We start from the raw sequence: 17,410 nt of genomic DNA, 5'->3' as shown, positions 1-17,410 counted from the left end.
ACAGACAGCTCCTGATTTTCATACTCAGCTTCTGACTTCATGTCAATTTGGGAACATTAAGCACTTCCGAAACTCAGCTCAAAGCAGGGTGGACAGAATTAGTGGGCACTTTATAATATGAGGAGCTGAAAGACTGGAAAGGAGCAGAATCCCTCTGATTTGTCTGTCTGCAAATACTTTAATTCACTAGCTATTTCCCACTGGAAGATGTTTAACCGAGCTTGGTTCCCTATTAGCAGCGATTCTTCCTCTTCTTTTTTTTTCTTTTAAATTCACACAAAGAATCTCATTCATAAGTAATATATTCTGTCTCACACTTGTCTCACATGGTTATGGAGTTGCTTTAATTCAGTTAAATCTGCTTTAGACAATGTTTTACATGAAGTTAACAGAAATTAGGCAAGAAGGAAGGTTGAATCATTCAACTCACATCACTGGCAATTTCTCTAGAGGCCCTGGCAGTCTGGAACGGGAGTGCTTCCGTTGTCAGCTTGTAGCCTTGAGCACGTAGATTATGCCAAGATTCTTTGTATTTTGCCTAAAGTAGGAAAGGCACATGTAGATTGCTGTTTCACTTTTAAATGCACAAAGGAACAAACAAAGGAACCCTCTTTCATTTGTTATTCTGTGTTACAGCCTCATTCTTCATAATCAAAGGATTTTTTAAAATTATCTTTGGGAAATCCTACTAACTCAGACAAAACATGTCTCGTTCTTTATGTAGATTTAATTTACTCACAACTGGATATATGCTAATGGAGATAAATATCATTATAATCAAATCAGGGAAAGCATAAATAGAATAGATCTAAAAAGTCTACTTATCCATCTTCCTTGCTACTGCACGATTCAACCTCCATCCCAAATAAGTATAAGAAATACAGAACAAATTCTTACATCGCTGAGGTTGGCTGCATTTATTTTTGCCCGTGTAAATTCAGGCAGACCCAGGGTTGGTGTATAGTGATGCTGGCTGTCCTCTCCTGCTGCTTTATATAGGCGCTAAGAAAGAGATCAAAAAGACAATTGCAATTAATTTCCTCTATTGTTTCAATAATATAACAGCAGTACTTAAATTGTTCATGGTTATGACAACTACATTAGCCAGCACAAAATCCAGCTAAGAAGGTACCATTGCAACTGTAATGGGGTTTTTCTGGGCATAAAAATGTTTATATTAATTTTTATGCATATATCGTGATGCCAACTCACTACATTCTTAGCCTTGCATTGTTATGTTCCCAGCAGGCCAAAAGCAGACTTAAGAATGTTAAGGACATCATGAACATGTTTTAAATAAAAAGGTAGGCATTTCTGGTGCACTGGCCATATTTTCTAGCTTGGATTTTTCTTCATGTTAATATAGATGATTTTGCTAATTTGTCTATGAGGTTTATCTCCTTTTTTCAAAAATTAGAAAAGTGATGCATTGTTTAGGAGCCCTCTAAAGTGGACTATACTATGCAAATGAGCTCCCTCAAGAACACCCCACAGACCTGATCTTTTGAGGCTGTTTTACGTAAAAAAACCTGGTAACAGGACTATATCGTATGGGTACTATTTAAGCTTTTTAAAAGAGATTTAATTGAAAATTGTATTCAATGTTTGGAAATAATAAAATGTGATCTAACTGTGAAAAAGCACAAATAAGTGATGCTTGCTTTCTTTTTGATACATTTTGCTTTCAGAACAGGGCTGTCTCTTTCCCACTCCTCCATCCCTAGCTCACTGCATTTTGAAGAGCATATTTTCTGATTCACGTTAGGAGAACCTACCTCATTAGCAATCATATTGCTGAATTTTGCATGAAGGAGGCCAGGAGAGTCTGTCACCAATGTGTACTTGAAGGAATGTGGTAGCTGACGATATTTATTCTGAGTTCACACACAAAGAAAATTGAACAGAATAACTAAATTATCTTGTCAGATAAGGGGCTTTTGCAATACCAGCGGTCTAGTACTGCTTCTTGTGCTTAAAACTCTACTGTGCAAAGGGTATGTGTCTATTAACCATTAGACTAATTTACTTTTTGTTACTCTGAATTTGGTGCATTTAAGTCTCACAGGGGAAGTGAAAAGTAAATAAAGAATAAGGTGTTAAAAAAAAAATCCAACTGCTGCTATGCTGAGTACAGTAATAAGGTTATTTCACTACTTGGTGTCATTAAACCTGGCTAGTGGAATTAACAGTAAAGGCAATCCAATCCAGAGAGAGAAGGTGCTGTATAAGCCCACTGAACTTTTTTTGTGAGAAAAATGAGGTTGCATCTGACCTGTGGTCCTATGTCAGCATTGTGAGCAAAATAGCTGCAAGATCACTACAAGCAGGGATCTGTTCACTAGAACACAACTAGGAAGAGCACTCTTATTTTTCTTAATTTCACATCTATATGAATATGGGCAACAGATCTAAGTTTTGAAAGTAGGAGAGACTATACGAGAACACAAAAAAGGAAATAAAAATTCAGTTACAGAGGGAGAAAAACAGTAGCACACAAAAGCAGCAAGTGGAAAACAGACTAAGACTGTAAAGCAGGAGCTGAGATGAGGACAGCGTAATGTATTGGGCAATTCACAGATCAGTCCGATTTTGGAGAAACAGTCTAGGGTACTTAGAGATAGGCACGGCTTTATTTTTAGTTGAAAAAAACATTTTAATTGTAAAATAAATAACAAAATAACAACCTCTTGGGTTTGAAACACAGGAGAAAAGATTTGCAAAAACACTTAGCAAAGTCTGCAAAACCTTGAACTCCATCAGGTTCACCCATCTGCAGTTAGGACACGAATGGAATGATCAAACACGAGGGGACGGAGCCTAGCATTATTCAGTGAGTCACTTAGCCAGCCCAGTTTAATAGAAAGACATCTGGCAAACTCTTGTTTGTACTGGAGAAATCAAACCCCTCTTTTGTTACCTCGCTGATGAGTTCAGAAGCTTTCTTCTTTCCTTCAATCTCTAGGGCCCCTGGAGTAATACATCCAACTCCTCTCATAAAGTTCATGTCAGAGCGGTATAAATTCTAAGGAAAACCAAGCAGAAGTAATTACAAGTTTGCATTTGAGATGCCCTATATTTATTCATCCAAAAATACACAATAACTGTATTCAGATAAATCCATTAAAATCAGTATCTACCACAGACAGTTCATATACATTACCCTAAGTTCTTGTGTTTATGTATGTGTCCATGTGCATACAGCCTTCGTTTTTAACAGTTCCAAATAGTCATAGAATAAGCAGGGAACACCAAGGAAAAATAGCACTAAGCCACTGTTCAGACTTTGTTAAAATATTTTCCAGACCACCAAACCTATCAGTGACTCACTGTAAATACTACTTTTTCAAAAGTCACCAATAAGTTACTGGTAGATACATTGTGACAAATATTATTACATTTGATGATAAGAAAGGTGAGGAGGATCATTTTATTTTCTGCTTCAAAAAAAAAAGCTATAAAGACCAAACAACTAGTAAAGTACAGATTTGCCTACTTGATGGATATGTGAAAATTGCTACTGCTCACCGAGGGAGGAACTAGCTTTAGTTAATGAGGCATTTTGGTTCAGCCAACCACTTATAATGGAAATGGACTATGCCTTCATTTTATTCAGCCACCTAGGAAAACAGTAACAGCTCCCCTTCCATCCAGGCCTGTCCAAAGCTAATCTCTAGACTGAAAGGCATTGTAGTGCTGTGTACAGCAAATGTCCTTTGTGAGTCGGAAGGTAAGAGCAGACAACGCTAGAGTGTAGTCCCCACCTCTTGTCAGCTACTAGCACCAGCTGCTAAGACAGTAAATTCTCCACTCAGATGTATTGCTGCCAATCATCATTTCACCCCCAACTCAAAATGAGTCATGGATGGAAAACTGCCTCAGAATCTCTGATTACACGTGTTTTTACCCGAATTAGGGCAGCACCATGGCAGCTGATGTTTACGCTTGTTTGAACACAGCCTGCCATCTTTAAGACTGTTGGCTCCAAAAGTTAAATTGATATACAGCAGCATTTTGGTGTCAGACATGTTTTTAAGATACAGTCCCTCCTGAGGTCTCTGGAGGCAATGTAATCCATTAAAAGCCCTTTGCTCAAGGCTGTGCCTACAGACACAGCCTACCCTTCAATTTGTAAGGCTTTATCTAGTTAATTTCACTCAAGATTACATAGGGAGCTTCTTAGAATTTCAGTGGTTATGCCCTGGCCCAGAGTTTATAAGTCTCTTACAAATGAGATTTATAACAGCAGGCATCTTTCTTGTGGAGGTACACATGAATTTCATCCAGATACAAACCAACTCAAAGAGCAGCCAGCAAACAGTTTGCATGGTTAGCAAGACCTTAAAAAAGAGTATTTCACCAACAGTGCAATGATTCTCACTTGCAAACACTGCTCTGCCTGATCATCAATGACTACTATACTTTACCCCTCAGGATAGTGTGATCACTGCTGTACAACTGCCCAATAAAAAAAATGTCTCATTCCTGAATGTAATCACAGGGGAACAGCCATTTCTTATCCCTCAGCTGCTGCTTAAATACACAGTGCCATGGTTTGGAACAGAACTGTCTTGCATTGGGACCGACAGGGAAATATCACTGGGATGTTTTGCAGTTACCTCGCTCTGTAGTTTGTATGCATTCTTGGCACACCGCAATCTCACATCATCAGTCAAAGGAGTGTACTGATGTAGCAGCTGTCTGTATTCTTGTTCGCTGACCAAAGACTGGGCTTTCCTGGCATGTACCAAGTTTATCATATCCAGTGGCAGGTGGAAGTGAGTCTTTGTATCCTCAAAACCTTGCTTATATTTCACCTATCAAATTAAAAACAGATCACATAGATATCACAGCATGGTAATTAGAATTCAGGTTTTGATCGAAGAGATATTCTCCATATTTCCCCCATTTTCCAGTATAAATTATTCTTTTTAAAAGTTCCCTAACTTGTTTAAGAACACTGTGAATGATCAATACTTATAACTAGAATACATGGCAGCCCATCCTTCATCAAAATAGTAGCCACCTACATTATATTCAATTAAGATAAGATATTATTTATAATTCTTTTTGTTAAAACTGGATACATTGAATCTATAAAATTACCAAACTGATAAATGAAATTACAACTCACTGCATTTCTAGAAAGCACAACAAAAACATGAAGCTACTACCCAAGGATAAAATGCAAACTGCCATATTTATATCAGAATTAGTACATATCCTCACTCAAAATATTTGTTGGTCTCCATTGATTTGGCCAGTTTAATTTCATATTTTTAAATGTCATTTTTAGTGGTGGGGTTTTTTAGACTTCTTGTCTCCATCCAGAAAAAGAAAGGTGTAGAAATCTTCAAAGAACTTCTTGAACATGACATTTCCCTATCAGTTTATGCAAATTTGAGATGTTCAGGCTGTTCATCCAGATTATGAGCTTCCAGAGTTATTGACAATCTTCAAACTAATTTAGAGTAACCTGATAGATGGATGAATTCTTCAGACACTTGTTGTTACCTGTATGTCTAAGCATACCATCGCATAAGAAAGAATCCCAGTACAAGCCCAGCACTTACTAAAAGTGAACACTCTCCCATCTATATCCACAATCGGGCTCACTATGGACAGTTTTGGCAAGAATATAAGTAGATCTTAGATTATTTATGTTCTTGAAGTCAGACAAGTATTTCACTACTTTCTCGAACAAGCCACAGTGTTCAAAATGCACTGCATAGTTACGATTCCTATAGGCAATGAACAAATGATGCGATTCTTACCCTATCCCAAGACCAAGTTGGAACCATTCCCCAACCAAAAAATTCCAACTTGAAAATCCATAAACTCATTCATAAACTCATCCATCCTTTAGCCTTTCAGGAAAACAGTAAACTGAAAATAATCACTGAATAACTTCGTATCTCTGCTAAATTTAATTTATTTCTGTACAAAGACCACTACTAATTCTCAATTAGACCTGCCCCTGAGTGATACTTTTACGGAGTAAAATATTCTATGCTAGGCAACAGCGGTATGCAGCAGGGGATTGTACAAGAATGCACAGTCTTCTTTTATTGTCATATTAATGTTACTGTAAATAATGTAAAAGAATGGTAAGAATATCATGATTGTATCAAGTGGGAGAGAAAGACCCAAGTTTTAAACAGTAAGCTAGTCCACAGCTAAGTGCATCATTCATGAGGAACTACTCGCTCTTAGCCAATTCCAAAATGCCCACATCTTTCTTGTACTTACATCACTCTGTAGCAATGCAGCGTGGACTGAATGAGCAATATGAATATCACCATCCAAGCCTCGTGAGCCAACCATCTGTCCTTTCATTTTCTGAAATGCCTCCTTATACTTGTGCTAAAAAGGAAATAAGAATAGAAATGTGAATAGGAGTGAAGAGAAACATTAGTCAGATTGTTAAAACGTGAATAAAAGGGTTTTCACATTACAGAAAGCAAGCTACGGACAATAAATGCTGGCTATACTTAATATGATAATAAATCTGAATGAAACTTTAGTGGATGCTAGGAAGACCTCACCTGTGCAAACATTTTAATATTTTATCCTATTTAGAGAAAAGCACAAAAAAACCCACCAATGAACACCTACAAATAGCTTGGGTTAGTTACCTGCTATTGCACAGGTGGTGAAAGATAAGAACCCAGTGCAGGTGCTCAAAATTAGCCTCTGAGGAGCCTCTCTCCATCAGCATTCTAGCAAAGTCAGAACAACTGGGCTCCTATGCTTGAAATCTGTATATTTCTACAACCTTTAAAGGACACTCAAGACAAACCCTGAAGGGTAGAATCCCCTGAATAAGCTCTCTCTTTCAAAGCTTACCTAGCCAACAGTGGCCGACAGCTCCTAAAAAATCCCTGAGATTGTTGAGTCACTACAGCAGGTAAGTTTATTAGCAAAGCTGACAGATTTTGTTGTTTTAGCAAACCTTCCTTTGCTTAGTTACCAACAGCACTTCATTATGGCTGCATCTCCAAAAGCCCAACTAACTAGACTGAGGCCAGATGTCTCTCAGATGTGAGTTGGCTGGACATGCTGCTTCCATCCAGAGTCACTCAGCAGAGCAGAAACAGTCTGGAGTGACTGGCATATACTACTGGACAGTATCAGCAGTAAGTTCACATACATCACTTATGATTTCACCCGAAGCTTTTGCTGCCTGGAAGGGAATGGCATCTAGTTTCAGTTGATAGCCACCATCTTTCATCTTTCCCCAGGACTCCTTATAGCGAATCTAGGAAGCAGGAAACAGGAATAAAGCAGAGTTGCTGTTCAGAGGGTTGACACTGCAGCATTATTGCTATCCTAGCAATGTTACACATCAGTTTAATTCTATTCTAATGCAGAGGGCTCATATAAATGAAACTATCAATACACAACAGGAATAATCACATGACAAATGTCCATTATTGTAGAGGAGTGAAGGCAGTGGGTTGATCAGCATTGATAACATGCAGCTGTGGCCTTGCCTCAGAGGCAGTGGGTTGATTGACCTGGATGATGTGCAGCTGTAGCTTGTTCCTGCTAAGTGGTTAAATAGCACTGAGGAGTCTAGGAGAGGGGGCTTGATGGAGGAGGAGCAGTGTGGTCTGACCTCTGGAGGAAGGTGAAACAGCACGGGCAGGAGAATCTGACTGATAGTAAAAACCTTGTTGCAGCCTACTAGCCTGCCTGTGTTGCAGCAATTGGTGCCCTGTGTGAGGCTGAGTTGGACTCTGACTACAACATGTTATTAAAATGTATTTTTTCGTTCTTAATCTTTCTAACTTATAAGAAGATTGATTTCTTATATTCAGAAACATTTAGACTATATAAAGATCATATCTGGGGAAAGGAAAGAAATTTAGCCTGATTTCCTGTGTAGGACAAATAGCAAAGCACTATCAACTTTTTCACTTTTTTTTTTTTAAAGCATTAAAGGTCAGATTTATACCTCACTGATATTCATAGCATTTAATTTGGCCTGAAGAATTTCAGGAAGATCTGTCGTTGGTGTATATTGATGCTTTACACTCTCTCCATGCTCCTTGTACAGCCTCTGAGAGGAAAAAAAAAAAAAAAGATTAAAAAAAAAAGTACTCGCTACATGTCCAGTCACTAGTTCAGACAAAAACATTAATAAACAAGTTTATGGAAAGCAAAGACTATAGAAAAGTGACAGCAGCATTAATAAATACAAGCCATTGTATTAGTCAAAAAGCTCTGGGAGTCTGACACATCTATCAACTAAAGAGGAGCTCCTTGAAGTTTTGAGTGTATAAATCAATGTATATGAAAATTCAGATATTGGAATATTAATTTGATGACCTCCAACATATGTGAATAGCGAAAGGGAGAATGAACAGCATTTATTAACAGGTATGCAGCCACAGGTGGCCCATCAACACTTTGAAATTCCACAGAAATCTGGGGAGATGAAGTTCCCCAAACACATCTCTCCAAAGTTGTTCATTTTTACCAGACAAATATGATATTAATTACCTATACGATTCCTCCAAAGTTATTTCCAGCCCTAGTTGCAAGAGGGTACTCAATAGTCAGTGGAAAGAGATTAAAAAACCCTCAGAAGTGGACTGATCCCATCATAAAACAGGAGTTTATGTGGGCTACCTTGGAGGCAGAATACAGGGCTGGCTCAGGACTAACAAGCTCCCTGATGTCTGCAGACAGGTATGAGTTGTTCTGTGCAGTTAGCTGGAACTTCCCCTACAATGGCTATGCAGAGTTCACCTCTTCCACATTATTTTCCTTTCCTAGCTTAGTTTCTTCTTACATTGACATAATTTTCAGGTGAGTACAGATAGCCACCATCATTTTTTGGGTCTTTAGATATGACCCACATCTTGACCACCCAACTTGCCTTTCCAAGGCTATTATTTCTGTGTGAGGCTTTGAGATCCTCTACATTAGAAAGAACCTCTCCATTTCACCCTGCTGCCACTTTCTTTAGCAAGTAGGTCCACTTGTATTGCAGCTCCCTAAGAGGGAAATTAATGAGAACTCCATGTGTGAAGAAGTAGAGCAGCAGACTGATTTTGACTGTGGCTCAGTGGAACAAAATGACTTATATTTATCCTGCCTGAGATGTAAGCCTTTTGGATCTTATTAATTAAACCAAAGGCATAGACACTATACGTATTACAATAGCATGTGTTTTACACAAAGTCTTTCATCTTCTTCACTTTAAAAATATCTATTTTCACAATAAAACCTCCTCTCATGTTTGAAACTTGTCTTTTTTGAGTGACTTTTGCTTATTATTCACTTCTGTATTATCCCAGTTAAGTCTACAATATTTTTAAATCGCTCTTCTATTAAAAATAAACATGTTTAAACACCAAACAGCCTCAATTCTTCCCTTTAAGTTTCCCCCTCCTGGATTTCTCTCTCAGCAGGATGACAGCTTGAAATAGTTTATTTTTTCTTCCTTGTCATGCTGACTTACAGTTTGTTTCCAAAGAATATGCAGAAACTGAAATTTGAAAGGTCTGTTTGAAAAGGAGAAAGAACCCCAAATGTGTTCTTCCTCAATGAATCTCAAATGGCCAAAAGTCTCTGAAGGTCAAAGGTCAGTCTTACTCCTAAATTTTACTTCTGGAAAATAAAAATTGGACAGAAATCCCTTTTTACATGGAAGTCTCATTCATTTCAGTGGGATCTCTACGACTTCCCATTCCAAGTTAGAAACATGCTTTTTGTGAGATGCACCACACCAGAACACAGAAATTTCATGGTTCCCAGGGATAATCTCAGAGAAAGAGAGAGAGAGAAAGCCAGTGCTTCAATCAGGTCGTTCAAAGAGGATACCACTCTTATAATCATAATGTATATACATTATAACTTACATCCACAGCCTGGTTATAACTAATTCTAGCCTGGATCATCTCAGGAGTGTCTTTAATACTGGTAAACTTCAAAGCATATGGATGCTGACGGTACTTCTTCTGTTGAGCAGAAAAAGATCAAAGCTGTGAATTTTGTGCTGCTCTTTCATGCTATTTGAAAGAGAAAAATCATAGGTTGCTGGAGATTAGAGTGAATTTGTGAACATAATTATTATTCCTCTTTCCTCATCTTTATGTCCTAGGTACTTTCAGATTAATATTTGTTTCAATTTAACAATAACCTTTTGCCGATTAATATTAAAGAATTTCTCCATAAATATAAGGAAAACATTTCAAAATGAGATTCTGCCTACCTAAATACTCCAGAACTCAGGATCTTAAAATCTTTTTCAGATTACTTCAAATACAGTATGACTGATTATATTTTTTATTTATGGTTTCTTTAAGCAAGATATTATATACAGTTGTCATGTGTTAATAATAGCAATTGTTTAACTTATTGTTTCAGGGTTTAGGTTTCCTCCTAACACCTATATTAAATCTCTGCAGCCATTAACACTGTGCCTAATTGTAATGGTATATCTTCTGGATAATTATATTAATTCTGCTTGCTCGAAAGGACCCATAGTAGCTTTTGAGAGGTCTTGTTATATATGCATAATTAAGATGAAGGCTATTTGATGGCAAAACAACACTTTCCATATCACCAGGTCACTAAAAGCTTCCCTTCCTGCATAAGTTGTCCTAAACCCATCAACACTCTTATCTCTTCTCTACATAGTGCATACTAAATTTTCCCAATGCCTGTGATGAACTCCCAAGTCAATAAGCATTTCATGGCTCTTCTGGATATTGTTTTTATCTCAGTGTTCGAGTCTAAAGGCATGTCATTCTCTTTTACATTGAGCTTGTGATCCACATAAGTTTATTTGAGGCAACATCTTGATTCTTTGGGGACTCAAAACACCAATGTAAAACACATTACCACTTTAAAGGTATTACAAGCTTATGAGCAATTTTTTGGTTTCAGAAAGAAATCTCTTAAAAAATGACCAGTCTTGCTAAGTTTCACTGGGGACAAAAGCGGTTTATATTTTGTCCTGATCAGCTTTAGAGACAAATAAGGGTTGACCAGAACATCTCTACGTAAATTTTCTAGAAACTATATTCTGGCAATTGCTTTTTACCATTACTACCAGGGCTAGTCACTGTGTGTATGTAAGAAAGGAGAAGGCTCATAGCCATCTAAAATTATTTAGTACTCACAAAAAGGTTGACATGAACAACCTAGCAGGTCAAATTTCTACTTGGCAGTTTTTACTATTCTAACATCAAAATGGTATACCTATACAGATTCCAAGACTGTTCCAGCTGGCACTGCTGGACTGGCTTTTATGAAGCTACCTTGCTTTACACTAGCTGAGGATCTAGTTTATTGTGTCTAAAAAAATCCCCCTTCTTCATTGTAGATGATTACACAGGGAAAACATAGTGTTAGCAATCAGGCAGACGTGAAAGGATTACCATATTTTTCTGAGACACTAGTGGTTATGCTGTTATTCTCACTGAGTGAATGGACAGATTATTCCTTCATCACCCGTGGTTATCTAAAAAATCACAGGACTGAGTCTCCTACTGCAGCAGATTTGGCCAGTAGGACTCCCTCTGAAATAACAGAACCAGAATACTACGAAACTTTCAACCATTTCCACCAGAACCTCCTCTGAAGGCCTCATGGGTCTGACACAAAGGATTCTAGAGCCTTCCTTTTCCTCTAAGTGATACTGGTTATAGGGAAAAATAAGGATGAAAACTACCTGGGCTAATAGATAGCTGCAGATAGAGATATCTATATTAATTTCAATAGCTAACATGAATATATATGAAAAGGAGCAAGAAGGTACAAAAAAAGGTTCTGGGTCCAATGACTGCATCTTTTCATCATCTCTCCTGTTTTGCTTCATTAAAAAGGTAGGTTAGTGGGTAGCAATTGAGCACTGTTTGATTGCCATTATTATTCATAATATCATTTGTCACCTACTTTGTTTTTGCAAAGGCTATATAGACTCCTACTGGTGTGTGTTTGGTATCTGGTTTCCCTCTAATTACCAGTCCTATCCCTGGTTTTGAGGTCTTTCATGTGGTATGCCTTTTTCTTTCCCCTTTGAGTGGAAATTATTTTAATTTTATACAGACTTTTTGCACGCATTATGCAGCAAATTCTGTTACATGCTGTCATGAAATCTCACCTCACTAATGAGTTCTCCTGCCTTCTTAGCCTGCTCCACATTTAATGACCCAGTGGCTATCCATCCAGCTCCTTTCATCCAGTTCAAATCTGCTCTGTATTGGTTCTGACAAAGAAAAAAAAAATCCTATTGTTGGTGTTCATACACTTAAAATGCCATTAAAGGATTCAGACATCTCAGGAACAACAACCAAGTCAAATTAGTGCCTGCTTTTGTTTTATTCACTATTGCACAGTTGCAAGGAAAGCAAAAAAATTACAGAATGAAACAGAAGTATTTGGACTCACCGGCATTTGTGCAATATGTTTTGCAAGGTAATTTTTAGAAGCGGTCTACACCTTACTGTCATTTGTAATTTTTATTCTAAGGTGTCAAAAACTTTGGTTCTGTTGTACATAGTGCACTGTTGCAAATATCATTAATGATTTGCAATGATAAGAAAACGGTAGCATTTCCCAATCCCTATCCTTTTGTTGTACTGGAGGGAAAGCATTATGTTTTGTTTTTTCCATGTGTCTTTAAGGAGGCTGAGTACAGGAGTACTTCACACTTTCCTCACAAAACCTCTTCTACCAACAGCCTACTGAATTCCAAAAGCTCACACGAGCACTACAGCTATGTTTCTCAAAGAAGCCAGAAGGTTTTCAGCACCTATACCTCAACAAGACCTATACACATATCTATCTTAGTCTCCTTGAAAAGTTCTGATTTAAAACCTCAGAACAGGAAGTCTAATTTATAGTAACCATTTACAGTACCAGACAGTTCATCTGATGGTTACTGTTGGGCATGTGGTCTCTATATGGAATTGTATCACCACTTTTATCACTAAATTATTTAACCTCCCTTCACATTAGGTAAAAAAAACCTGTACAACATATATGAATCCTAGTGTTTTATTAACATTTGAAGTAGGCTTTGAGTAGGCTTTATATCTCTTGAGCAAGTAAGTGGTTAATATTTACTGTTTTAACATTAACTGTTTAATAGTTGAAAAATTAGGTGCATAAATACGTCATGGCATTAAAAGCATAAACATCTGAAGAAATTCAGCCCTAAGTGTCTGAAGGGGTTGAATGAAAAGGTACTGAAATAAATTCAGCTCTGGACTTACATCACTTTGCAATCCGTAGGCCCACTTGGCCCATGCCACTTTCATGTCAGTAGGCAGGGCTGTGTAGTGATGGAGAGCTGTCTTGTACCCTCTATCTGTGGCCAAGTTCTGAGCCTTTTTGGCATGGACAAGGTTAACCATATCCATGGAGACCTGGAACTGATTCTTTGTGTCCTCAAATGCCTTCTTGTACTCCAGATCGCTTTGCAACTTTGACATTTGAAGGGAATGAGCCATCTGTGAATCTTCCTCCACAGCTTTTACTCCAATCAGCTTACCCTTCATCTTCTCATAACCTTCCTTATATTTAATCTGTGAAGAAAAAAATAGACTGTGAGTAAACGATCTAAGCTGCCAAACTGACAGCTCTGCGAGTAGTAAAGCAATGGTCTACCAGAGCTGTGACATTCTTGGTCTTTGATACAAGCAAGAAAGAAGTCCATTTGCAAAAGAGAACTGGAATGCCTTAGAAATTAGTAAGTGTTTATAAATAAACTTTTTCTAAATAATAATATGTTCACAAAAAGCTGTAAGAAATCTTTTCTTTTTGTTTCTTTCTAGGAAAACCAACATTCTTTAAGCACTGAGTTCAGACGGTTCTTTCACGTATTTTCTGGCCAGTCACAGATGTATTTAGTTATGATGTTTCACAGGAGATTTTCACTTCATTTTGAGTTCTAAAATTCACCCTCAGGTCAAAATGAGAATAGGAAAACACAGTCAGCATGTGGGGAAAAACTCTGAATTGCTCAGAGCAAACTTTCTGACTAATTATGGAATGCCAATCCTTAGCACAAATTGAGTGAGGGTGGCTCAGGGCACTGAGATGTATGTGACATATCCCTAACACCTGGTAGCAACGTGGACTGTCAGCTGTCCTAAGAATAAGGAAGCTCATAGAGTCCATACTCACATCACTTGCCAGATCCTTCTTTGCCTTAGCTGTCAAGAATGACAAAGCATCCAAACGAAGCACAAATCCTTTTTCCTTCTGCTTCTCCCAGCTACTCTTGTAGAGTTTCTAAAGAGATGAAAATACCACAGCCTCTTTATTACTATCAATATATTCTGTTTGTTCTATAGTCACAATGAAAGCTCTCAAGTAACATCAGACCAGAATACACTCCATGCCCAGAAACTATCTGTCTAAGGATCAGATCCTGGTGTCTTCACTTACATACTGTAACTGAGGGCACCGTAACCCCATTATCTCACTGGTTCCAGTGAAACTGTCAATGTGCCACTCATCTGGGAAATCTACTTATGTGGAAAATACACAGCTTCAAACTCTAAAAGCAACAAGTCTTTAGAACAACAGATGTGACTAGTGTTTCATTAAGAGCAAGTAATCAAATTTAGCTATAACGTTTTTACATCTAAAACATTTGGAACTTCTCAGAGAAAGAACTTAACTTTTACCCACAGAACAAACATTTCAACAGCAGCTGTAACTATTCACAGGAGTGAGGGAATCCAAACCTCTGTCTTACACAGTACCTCACTGATATTGGCAGCATTTGCTTTGGCCAGTATGAAGACAGGATCATCTTTGCTGATGGTGTACTGATGAAGAAAATGCTCTTTTCCTGACCTGTAGGCAACCTGTACATAGAAAGTAAAGCATGGTTAACAAGCAGTAGTCCATGTTTAATACTGAAGGAATACTGATTAAAACACCCCAAATATTCAAGGATTTGTTAGGGTAATTTACTTGGTGAGTCAGTCTTTAGCATCATGACTTTTTTTGCCAAATATGAATTTGGAAGCTGACACAGAGTCAGGTTGACCAAATTACTCATGGTTAAATTTCAGGGAAACAGTGAAACACCATACTTATCAGGATACTTTAATTCTCTTTCCTAAATTTACCTACTTTAACTGGCTATAAAGCTGTCAGTAATTCATACTCTGTACAAAATGTATGCAAGAATACATCCAATATTAAACTACAGCTACTTTTTAGGTGGAATGAAAGTCTTTAATAGGATGCAGAAACAGTGAATTTTAGGCATGAAATTAAGAACACTAAGCAATTGAATCTGCAGAGAAAATTTGTGACTTAAATGTAATTAGCTGACTGCTAATACTCCAGTGAGGACTAATATTCCAACTTTAAATGAAAATATCAAGGACCTTTTATGATCCAAGTAGCAAATGTCTCCATTTTATATCCCAGGGCAACATCAACAGAGAAATGAACTGCTCTGTTTCAGAAGCCCATAAAGCTGTTGGAGGAGATGTTAAAAAGCAATGAAAAGATGTTCCATTTCACAAAATGTTACATTTCTTACATCTCACAGAAAAAGATAAAAAAATGTCTCTACTATAAAGCTCTAAATCCGTGGTTACTATTCTGACTTCAGCACAAATACAGAAAGGCAGCGCTGTCCAGTACATAGGAAATAAGTAACAGGAGTCAGGAGACCAGCATTCTCCTCTGATTCAGTATGGTGTCATCTGTGAGCACACAACACTCATCCAAGTAAATGCCAGGTTTTTACTGAAGCAGAGGAGCAAAAAAAAAGCAAACATGGTAGCTTCCTGGAAAAAACCAATCAAGAAGCAATAATGCTTCATTCACATAACAACTGAGAAGCTGACAGTATCTTCATTTCAAGGCACAACATATTAAAAGTAATTTTAAAAAAGCTTGGCAAGTAACTACTGTTCCAAATTTTGTTATTAAGCAATTTTAACAACAGGTTCCCTTTCTTTTGGAAACTTAAAAGTGAGCTGCTGTCAGCTAAGTCCTGCCAAGGAATCCTGAGGTACCATCTCAGCCTTGAAGTGGTTGGGCAGTGGAACTGAATGACCTTTGTAGGTCCCTTCCAACTGAAATAGTCTATTCTATTCTATTAAATTATAAGCTATCCTAATCTGTCTGCCAGGGTTGCCCAGCCCCAAAGAAGAATAGGGAGCATTCTGAAGGCACCCAGTTTGGGAAAATATGCCTATTTTAGCATTTTACTAAATCATCGAATCAAAAAGTGAAGTACTTTAGTAAAGTAAGTAAAGTACTTTAAAAGCAACAGCTCAATAACGTGTGTGGTCTCACAAGGCTGATGTAGCTTTAAGTAGTCTGACAGGGCCCTCAGTGGAGAGAAACACAGAACCTGGGATGGATGTATATCAGTCCTGTGGTAATGTCTACCTCGCTTTGAAGCACCACTTGAGGATCAGCTGGGAATACTGTGTTTTCCCTCCAGCTTCCTTCCTCACTTTTACTACCTCATGGATAACCAATTGTCTTGCAGATGACACTAATGTCTCTGGAACACCCAGTTATACTTTCATGAACACACTTCAGCCATACTTGGATCCAGCCTGCACCACACAGACGTTTGTCACCGAGACTGTCTTGTAGAGGCACCCTCCCACTCCCCCGCCAGCCTCTGACGTAATTTATCAGAAACCTCACATGTCTATTTCCATTCCCACTGGGGTTTGATTTTGGTTATTGTTCTAGTTCAGAGAATTAATGAGAGAATTAATCAAATAAACAAATAAGACCCCTTAGAAATAAATCTCAAGAAATTTCATCTATTGAGAGGTTTCAGGATTGGGTTCTCTTCCACCACCAGCCCAGTCCACATATCTCAGGAATGACCACATTATGAGTAAGCTACTGGGAAAGATACAAATTCTGTCAAGGACTCACATCACTCTGCAGTTCCTGGCTTTTCTTGGCATGCTTGATCTGAGAACTGTCAGCCACACTGGTGAACTTCAGAGTATCAGCCTTCTGTCTGTACTTTTTCTACATCAAATTAAAGCAGGTTACACAGAAGTTTCAGTATCTACCTTTTCCCGTAAATACAGTATTCTCAAAAAGTACGTGACTAATAGACCCAAAAGTCCCATGTAAATTCCCAAGACAGTTTTAGTATACGCATCAACAAAATAAGCTTCCAAATACTACCCAGTGATACTATTTTCGAGGCAAGGGCAGTGCAAATGAGTATGGTAAATGCATTGTTGCTGACATTGCAAGTATGGGTACTCTTTGGTGCCAGAGGTAAAAGCTACGTATCTTACAAGATCTAGGTTGCACACCAACTGATGAGTGTCCTTCGCAAACTGGGTATGACTTAACTCAGGATACAAGAGAGCTCATAAGCTACACGGTCAATATTACTATCTCATTTTCTTACATGAGACTTCTCAAGCAAATGCATGTGATG

The 17,410-nt window shown here is 37.9% G+C and overlaps 1 protein-coding gene across 1 annotated transcript in view; it reads right to left on the bottom strand.

Annotated features, from left to right (window-relative positions):
* Positions 1 to 17,410, bottom strand: part of NRAP (nebulin related anchoring protein) — a 53,675-nt gene that overhangs the window by 10,213 nt on the left and 26,052 nt on the right. The window contains exons 20-33 of the mRNA XM_005443876.3: positions 16,888 to 16,986; positions 14,727 to 14,831; positions 14,143 to 14,250; positions 13,230 to 13,541; positions 12,116 to 12,220; positions 9,867 to 9,965; positions 7,955 to 8,059; positions 7,148 to 7,255; positions 6,247 to 6,360; positions 4,617 to 4,814; positions 2,918 to 3,022; positions 1,776 to 1,874; positions 898 to 1,002; positions 431 to 538 (exon numbers count right to left, since the gene is read on the bottom strand). Of these exons, the coding sequence (XP_005443933.2) occupies positions 431 to 538; positions 898 to 1,002; positions 1,776 to 1,874; positions 2,918 to 3,022; positions 4,617 to 4,814; positions 6,247 to 6,360; positions 7,148 to 7,255; positions 7,955 to 8,059; positions 9,867 to 9,965; positions 12,116 to 12,220; positions 13,230 to 13,541; positions 14,143 to 14,250; positions 14,727 to 14,831; positions 16,888 to 16,986 (1,770 nt within the window). The remainder of the gene's footprint in view (positions 1 to 430; positions 539 to 897; positions 1,003 to 1,775; positions 1,875 to 2,917; positions 3,023 to 4,616; positions 4,815 to 6,246; positions 6,361 to 7,147; positions 7,256 to 7,954; positions 8,060 to 9,866; positions 9,966 to 12,115; positions 12,221 to 13,229; positions 13,542 to 14,142; positions 14,251 to 14,726; positions 14,832 to 16,887; positions 16,987 to 17,410) is intronic.

This window comes from Falco cherrug, chromosome 9 (genome assembly GCF_023634085.1).
Source record: "Falco cherrug isolate bFalChe1 chromosome 9, bFalChe1.pri, whole genome shotgun sequence".
Taxonomy (NCBI): Eukaryota; Metazoa; Chordata; class Aves; order Falconiformes; family Falconidae; genus Falco; species Falco cherrug.
Note: the sequence above shows the minus strand (reverse complement) of the source record. Positions and strands in the feature narration are given on the sequence as shown.